The 8426-nt window shown below is 45.2% G+C and overlaps 2 protein-coding genes across 2 annotated transcripts; both read right to left on the bottom strand.

The window, feature by feature from the left end:
* Positions 1-489: 489 nt before the first annotated feature.
* On the bottom strand, positions 490-4848 carry LOC141010697 (uncharacterized). Its single transcript, XM_073483783.1, has 4 exons — positions 4586-4848; positions 3318-3866; positions 3082-3242; positions 490-2237 (listed from the first exon to the last, which is right to left on the bottom strand). The coding sequence occupies exons 1-4, from the start codon at positions 4748-4750 to the stop codon at positions 1805-1807; spliced, it is 1308 nt and encodes a 435-aa protein (XP_073339884.1). The 5' UTR covers positions 4751-4848; the 3' UTR covers positions 490-1804.
* A 1263-nt stretch (positions 4849-6111) lies between these two features.
* tpgs1 (tubulin polyglutamylase complex subunit 1) lies at positions 6112-8362 on the bottom strand. Its single transcript, XM_073483942.1, has 2 exons — positions 8025-8362; positions 6112-7246 (listed from the first exon to the last, which is right to left on the bottom strand). The coding sequence occupies exons 1-2, from the start codon at positions 8360-8362 to the stop codon at positions 6601-6603; spliced, it is 984 nt and encodes a 327-aa protein (XP_073340043.1). The 3' UTR covers positions 6112-6600.
* Between the last annotated feature and the right edge of the window lie 64 nt (positions 8363-8426).

Raw genomic sequence — 8426 nt, 5'->3', positions numbered from 1 at the left:
GGGAATGCATGCGAGATCACTGCAAAGAAATAACAGTAAAAAAAACATAGCAAATGCAGCTGATAATCATCGATAACCCCGCAGAATAACGCGAGCAGCAGCAGACATGACAGATGACTAGCGACGACGTGCGCCGCGACAGCAGCGACATCTGGAGGCCGTGGCGCGCAACTGCATGTAACATCTGCTCACACTCATTCAATAAGTGCAGGAAGCACAAGGAGGAGGCCTGGCATTCAGAAATATGTGGGATGTGCATCTCCATAAACACTGAGCTGCCTCATCTCAGTTTCATATAATCATTTATGTGTTTTCTATCTAATGCTGTTCCTTGATTATGAAATATTTCAACCTATAGCTAACAAGAGTCGCTACAACAGCCACGTGATGTGCACTTTTGGTTTCCAGGTGAGTAGCACAAATAATTTCAAGTCATTTACCCACTGCTTTACAAAGATAAGATGAAACCATATACGACAAAGTTACTTTAAAAAAACACTGGATGGATCTTTATGCAATGATGCACCACGTAAAAATATACAAAACACAATAAATGAGCACAGTTTCATGTTTAGAAAAAGTATATAGCCATGCACAGCAGTCCCCTCAGGCTGTGATGCTTATTACACATTAGAAAATCACAGTTAAATAGAGGAAAAATGGGGAAAAGAGGATTTTGCTTTCCTGCTAGTGGGGAAAATATGTGAAGATCGGCCACACGGTGGCACCAAAGACACGTTCCTGCCTAAATCGAAGGTGTTTTTCGCATGGATGTACTACGATTTTAGGACATCTCAGACTTTGTATGGCAGGCTGAGGTCTACATTGTCAGATTTAGCTGTCTGGTTCAGTTAAATTAAACAATGCTTTGAGATTCCTGCGAACATTGCCACGCTTTCAAGGGTTAATGTGTAGGATTTGGTGGCTTCTAGCTGTGAGGTTGCAGAAAATGGCGTTGTAACATGGCGGACCATGTGAAGAGGATCTGCTCCCTCTTTACATATAAAAGACTCATTGTAAGGGAACAAAACCACAACATTATAAACCTATGAAAACATTATTATGAATACCGTACTCCATTTCTGCCAATAGAGTGCTGCAGGAATGAGTCCTAAAAGCCAGAAATAAATGAGCATTTTTTGCACTTCTGGTTCTCTTGTCTCAAAGCCAGCGGGTTTTTTGAATGGGTTCAAGGTTAGATGCCACATAACATGCTTAAGAGATATTCAAGTTTTGTTCTCCAAACATAAAATAAGGCAGTTAATGCCCCAAGTTGAATTCGAACATTGAAATTGTGGTTGCTAACGAGTGGCTAAATGAGACTACAGAGGTTGTCCAAGACTCATCTACTCACTTGCAGATTCTCTGACTTTACAACTTGTAGACTGATAAATTTATAGTAAAGTGTGTACAGAGTAACGAAGTAAAAAGCCTAATGACGGTGATGATGAAGTCATGCAACCGCGATGTAGTTTGTTTATAGCCTGATGTCAGCTTTTCACATCTGGCAATTGCATTTACGCTTCAAAAATAATAAATGTGGTGTTCATTTGTGAAGATTATCTTGCTGAATGACTTATTTTCAACAATAATCCAGACTCCGATTGTAGAATCCCGAAGGCATTTTGTCGAGAGAACCAGTGCGATGCTAACTTCCGGGTTAGCTTACAGAAACACATCATCCCTGCAGCACTTCATAGATTTGTGTAATCCTGCACACTTCACCTTTAACATGCTTGGTCACATACGCTACACATGTTACAAAGATTTCAGTGACTTTAGTCTTTATGTGTTGGAAGTTTTTTCAGTTATTACGCTGTTCAAAATAGTCACAGAAGAGCTGTCGGACCTCCTCAGCATGACTCTGGTCCGTGCTGGTCGAGAGGAGCTGCTTGTGGCTGGGCTGAGGGCTCTCTGCCTCGGACACCTCCACCTGCCACTCCGTCTTGAAGTCGTCCCCGTGGGACTCGCACACGTTGTGCAGGATGCAGCAGGCCAGAATCATGGTGGGCACCACGTCCAGCCCACAGTCGTTCCTCTTGCTCAGACACTGCCAGCGCGCCCTCAGCCTCAGCAGCGCCTCCTCAGCCACGCGCAGCCCTCTGGCGAGCCGCCGGTTAAAGAGCCGCTGTGGCTCCGTCAGTGCCGTGTGGCTCGCCCTCCTGCCCTTTTCCTCAGGATAGGCCTTCATTAGCCAGCTCTGCAGAGGGTAGCAGGGCTCCCCTAGAAGCACATACCTAGACACAACAGATGGTCAGTTATATATGACTGGGCAGGTGTGTGACAGCACAGACTTTAAAAAATTATTATACTTTCCATACAAAACAATACACTTTCTAAATTGCCTTGACTCTTTTTGGATCATTAAGTGCATCATCATCCTGGGTTTAAACTGGTCCAACAGGCAAAGTCTAAGAACTACAAAAAGAAAAACAATATATAGATGTAATGCTGTGACATACAAACCAAATTTCACTGTATGTTTTTGTATTTTAGTTTTTTTTTCTTTCGGCTTTGTTGCTGACACAAATATTGACTATGACAGAAATAAATTCATCGGTATCGGAGAAGCAGTGGACTTTGAGCCTTTGAGCCCACCGCGTCTTTCCACCATTCAACCCGACCAGTGAGAATAAAGAAGAACGCTTGGATTTAAGGCTGCTTCTGGCTAAATGAAAGGGACAAACTGGGACTCAGGCTGGATCAAGCAACTGGAAATCAGAGACTGCTGTGCCTACATCTTTACAGAAACCTGTCTCCAACATAACGACCTGGATCAAGCTGCCGCAATCGACGGGTGGACTGCGTTCCAGGCCGACGGAGCGCAGAACGAGGAGAGGTGGGTTAGGGTTAGGGTCGTTGATGCTTGGTGCTAACACTCAGTTACTTCTATTGATTATATCATGGCAAAAAGCTCAGTTGGAGTGGAAGGTGGACTGATGAGTGACCAAGGCTGGATGAAAACAAAGACAGAGCAGGAAAAAGACAAACAAATCTTTCCTCAATGGTGGAAATTTGCTTTACAATCCTTAAAACGCCTGAAAACTGTGACGTACACCATGCCGTTGGCTTTGACTTTACCTGAGTGGATTCCCCATGAAGACAGGTGGGTGAGCCGGAGACAGTCCATCCTCTGCAGCTGTGGCCCACAGCGATGAGTTCTGAAAGATGTCAGCCGGGTCGGTCCCACCTGGGAAACTGGCACATACGTCCCAGAACTGTCCCCGTCCGCTAACAGCCACCTGAAACACAGAAGAGACGGTAAGAGGAGAGGAGTCCAAATCTGATGGAGGACAACTAGTGAGCAGCACCTCTACCTGAGACAGCACTGAGAGCCAGCCAGCAGGGTTGGCGTAGTCCGACGCGTTGTTCGATGGGGTGATGATCGCTGTGTGGAGTGTTGTTATCGCAGCGACACAGTGTGGGAAGCCCCAGTGGGACAGGAAGAGCTGGGCAGAGTCCTCCAGCTCCTGCTCATTAGGGGAGCGCAGGTAGATGGAGCTGAGGAGGGCCACGATGGCGTGACACATGTCCCTCACACACCTGCACACCGTGGACTTCCCCACGCCGAACAGCGTGCTGATGGTGCGGTACTCGATGTTGGACGCCAGACGCCACAGAGCCACCGCCACACGTTTCTCCACCGGCAGCGCCAGGCGGAAGCTGGTGTCCTGGCGAGCCAGACGGGGCCTCAGCTTCTCGCAGAGGTAGAAGAACGTCTCCCGGCTCATGCGGAACTTATCCAGCCAATCAGACGGCTGGAATTCTGTCATCACAACCCGCTCCCACCAATCAGTGCTCGGAGTGGTGGTCCAGGGTCGTGTGCGGATGCGGACGTTGGAGCGGATCCCTCCTGCGATCATCATCTGGAGAGAAGAGGATCAAGGAAAAGTTGTTTAAACCACACTGACGCTGACGTTTCCATTTCTCTTAAATTCACTACAGCAAGAAATAAAGACACATTATACCTGATAACATTTCTTATGATTAAGCTAAATATTATATCCAGGACTTTTAATTCCTCTCATGTGACGTCTTTATTCTTACCGTTCTTTACTGCTTTTATTTGCTTATTTTTAATCTATTTTATTATTTTTGCTGCTCTTAATCTTTAGATCTGTTCTTGAGTCCTCTGACGTGACGACGTCTTCTTCTCGTCCTCTATTGGTTTCATTCTTTTATTTATCTCTATTTTGCATCGTCTCTTTCTTTTTCTGTGACCTTGCCTGTTTCATCGCTTTTCTTCCTTTGACTCATATCGTCTTTTTGTGTTTTTTACATGTTGTGTTAACTCACCTCAGACTAGGCCTTCCTCGTGTTTGGCTCGACTGCTGAGTGTTTATTCTGTAATACCTTCTTCCTAAGTTTCCTGCTATTGCTTCTTGGTCAAAGCCTTTTGTAGAGGTGCTATATAAATAAAGTTTATTTATTATTATTATATTATTATTATTATAACAAAGTAGCTACACTTCCTACTTCTCCCACTCCTGCGTTAGATAAAGTAAATGTTCCTGAAGTACAGCAGTAGTTATATCAGCTGTGACAGAGGGGTTTACAGGTAGACAGGTGGGGGGGGGGGACTGACCATGAGCATCCTCCTCTGCCTCTGGAAGAAGTACTGCCGGTGTCTGATGCGCCTCTGGATCTCACTGCGCCTCTCAGCGTTGGCGGTGTTGACGTCTCTCCTCCTCTTCAGCAGCAGGTAGGTCATGAGGAACATGAAGGAGCGCAGCTGCTCCTCGTCCTCCATTTTGACGCGTTCAGCCGGGAGGCAGCAGGCGAGACATTAAGTCACGGTAATGGAGGTGATGTTTACAGAAGCAGCTCAGGTGTCACTGCAGCTTTACTGTCATTTAAAGAGGATGCGGTCAGCTGCTGTGGTGTACTTCCGCTTTCTTCCTGTTTGTGTTTGTTTAACAACCAGAGTGGTGCTGCCATCTAGTGGCTGAAACTTTATTTATTTTACTTGAGTATTTCCGTTTTGAGCTACTTCATACTTACACTGCTTTATTTGTAACATCAAATATAGTTACTGTGCAGATAAAGATGATTAATTAAAGAGTTTTTCTTTTGTATTCAGCAGCTGAATATACCAGCAGGTTGGCCTTGACTGTTGATCACTGTTTACAGTATATGTTGCTTCAGCATTCAGTGTAATAAGCCTTTAAAATGTGTTATGCATAATAGTTTAGTCTTTGTCATTTGTAAGACTGTTTGTTTTCCTCGTACAAAATGTTGAAGTGGTCTCTGAATTGTCTCTCTGTGCTGCCAGACTGAGCACTTCATTGTTGATTTGCAGCTAAAAAACGAAAAACATACACGTCTTTCACTTATTACACTTCAATTCTTGTTAGATTACTTGCTTCACACAGAAATACAGCCATTTAAACCTTTTTAAACATTTTCAAACAGCCACTTTTAGCCTAGACGCTTAGGAATAATTTCAGATTTAATTTCTCTTACGTGATATAAATAACCTCTTTTGTACATCACCCGTTTTAGGCTCTCTGAAGTCTTTTTTCTCGAGTAGATATAGTTCTGCTCAGTCTCCACAATCTTCTCTCCGTGTCGTGACTAGTGCTAGTGCAAATTAATTCATTTGCAGATTTCTTGAGAGCTCAGGATCTTTTCAAAATTGCACGGCCACATACACGTGGCCCAATCTGTACAACCTGCTCAACATCAAACTGCAGACAGACACCGCTAGCGACTAGTTGGTGAACATAGAGGAGCATTTAGCAGCAAAAGAGCCAGACATTTCCATCAGGAGTCGGTGGAGACCAAAACAGAGCTAAAGGGAAGAGAGTGAATACAAATATAACTTTATATCCATCAAGTGGACATAAATATGATTCTTCTCTGTCACTGCTTTTCAGTTTTAGTAAAAACGCCACCATATACTGTCAGCCTACACATGTGCACATTCAAAATCCAATGACAAAAAATGTGAATTTGACTCGTCTACCTCCAAAAACTTGTTTTATGATTGGACAGAATTCAGGTCTGACATTGTTAAATATAATACAATATAAATCCACAGCGTCACAAACTAAAGCCTCCCAAACGACACAGACTTTAATCAACATCTCTCTCAAGAAAACATGAAAGTGATAAGTTAAAGAAAGGAGAATTTATTACAGGGTTGTTTCAGTGGATTGAACTAGATGTCGATCAGTACAGAGTGTTAGTTTTTAATCTGAACATTTCATTTCATGGCAACGGCTAAACAATAATGGAGACTGTCGGGATAAACAGGCTTACGATCTCCAGGAGCACATTCAGTCTAAGAAAGGAGCTGACTGTACTTCACACAACACAGTAGCTGCTTGCTTAGTCACAGCAAATGTCACTTTCTCATCTCTTCCACTTTAATAACATGTTTTACAGTTAGTGTTAATCTTCCAAATAGTGGAATTATGGGTTTAGTGCATCTGTGAGTGTTTTGCTTTATTATTGTCTTGTTCTTTAGGTGTTTAGAAGCTATTTCCTATTCAGGAGTAGATTAGAGGTCAGAGGAGGAACACAGAAGATTATCATCTCCTCCAGAATAGACTCTAGATTGCTGTACATTCATAAATTATGAGAAAACACACAGGAGACCTAGGACACAACTTTCACCCGTGTGATGAAGAGCTCTGCCGCTGCGTTCTCAAACTCCTTAGCGTCCATGTCGCCGCCCGGCCCACATGTCTGTGCTCCAGCTATGGCCTGAGCCAGCTTGTATGGAGAGATCGTGGCACTGGCCTCCAGGTAGCGTATGGCCTTCACGTTAGCCTCCAGACAGGAATTAGCTTTCGTATTAGCATTTGCACAGCAGTTTGCATCACAGCCTTGAGAAGTCTCCAGGGCTTCCTTTAAGGTCCCCAGCACGGCCAGGCACAGCGCCCGCGAGGCCGGCCCTTCGTCCGGGCAGCACACTTCAGCGTAAAGCCTCTGAGCCTGCCGGATGTAGTCTGAGAAAACTGCGCATGTGAGCACGCCGTGACGGAAGACGTCATAAGGGACGGCCTCGTGGTCTTGGCAATGGAGGCGTCGGAGGAGCGGGGCCGAGGTGGAGGCAGGGACCCCACCCTCACTGCACAGGCACTGCAGAGTCTGTGTGTAGAGGCCTCCTCTCACTCCCCCTCCTGTCGGGCTGTCGGCGCAGGAGCTGTCAAGGCCCTCAGGGACCTCACCTGTGCATCTACGGGGCCCAGTGAGGTTCAAAAGGTCGTAGGCCACACGCACGTTGTTGCTGAAGGCGGATCTGGGTTTAAAACAGGACAGAAGGAAGCAAATCATTGGCTTGTCTCTCGCAGTCTGAAGGAAAGGCTTTAATTTTTTATTTAATTTTTTCCCCTCACAGCTTTAATGTCTGATTCAGTGTTAGCTACATAGCGGTCTTCACTGCACTATTGGCAGGAGGTCAATAGTACAGTGAATTCAGAGGTAGGATGACGGGGCAGTTTTTCAACGAAGTCTGTAAACTAGTAGAATAACATGATTCCTAGCAGCATCATTGTTTTTAAGGAGGGAGGCCTATAATGTATATTTCAGTAATATTTGCTTCAGTCGTTTAGTTTTATCAAATATGGACGTCTGAGTCACAGGGACGCTGTTCTTAGAGGGAAGAGAAGAAGAAAGTTGCCGTAGAGTTGCATTTAGCAACGAACAAATCCAATTCATTTGCATCTGGTTGAGTGACCTGTCATTTTTGCATGAACTTACCCTTTAAGATTAACATTACTTTAATACCTAGATGCCTCTAGAGGCAATTAAGAAAATATGTTGGACTGACCCTTTAATTACAGAATATCTGAGGCATCAGTTCTGCTGCAACTTTTCTAATATGTTGTCCTTAATAAAGGGTCTACAAGGTGGAACTGACTGCTTTATTAATGGTTAATTAATTATTCACACATGCTTTATAGATCAACACGTTATCACATTATATCAAAGCTGTGGTTAAATAACTACAGTAACCTGTTCACATGCGAAAAGATTCATTTCTTTTCATTATAAAATAGTGATAATCTGCCCCAGACCTCTGGGAGTGGTGCGCCAGCCGCAGGTGCCACAGCGCCCGGTTCAGATGCTGCTGCTCCTGCGCTCCTGCGCTCATCGTCCCGTTGTTCAGCTGGACCCCGTCGCTGCATCCAGCTGTGCCGCTCTCTGTCACGGAGGCGAGGTGGCAGAAGTGGTCGGCGAGGAAGCCGATGGGATCGTCCGACCTGGCCTCGACCATCTTCAGGATGGCCCCGCGGAGCAGCTCTCCCACCCCGGCCTGCGACAGAAACTCCCTGTCGCTGTCCGACTTGGTGGCTTTGCCCTCGGGCATCCCTGGAGGAGTTGGCCCGGGCCGGCGCTTCTCCTTGTCCGCCATTGCTGACTGATGACGCAACGGCAGCGGAAGTGATGTAACGCTGGTCTGTAGACAGGAAGTTTTT

Source organism: Pagrus major, chromosome 16 (assembly GCF_040436345.1).
Source record: "Pagrus major chromosome 16, Pma_NU_1.0".
Classification (NCBI taxonomy): domain Eukaryota; kingdom Metazoa; phylum Chordata; class Actinopteri; order Spariformes; family Sparidae; genus Pagrus; species Pagrus major.
The sequence above is the reverse complement of the archived record's forward strand: the minus strand, read 5'-3'. Positions and strand labels throughout refer to the sequence as shown.

Bases quoted from the DNA above. Each gene is read 5' to 3' on its own strand.
- tpgs1 (XM_073483942.1), bottom strand. From the start codon at position 8,362: ATGGCGGACAAGGAGAAGCGCCGGCCCGGGCCAACTCCTCCAGGGATG. The intron at 7,247-8,024 runs GTCTGGGGCAGA...TTTTAAACCCAG, and splicing joins CTGGCGCACCACTCCCAGAG to ATCCGCCTTCAGCAACAACG.
- LOC141010697 (XM_073483783.1), bottom strand. From the start codon at position 4,750: ATGGAGGACGAGGAGCAGCTGCGCTCCTTCATGTTCCTCATGACCTAC. The intron at 3,867-4,585 runs GTCAGTCCCCCC...TCTTCTCTCCAG, and splicing joins GGCAGAGGAGGATGCTCATG to ATGATGATCGCAGGAGGGAT. The intron at 2,238-3,081 runs GTAAAGTCAAAG...TGTTGTGTCTAG, and splicing joins TTCATGGGGAATCCACTCAG to GTATGTGCTTCTAGGGGAGC.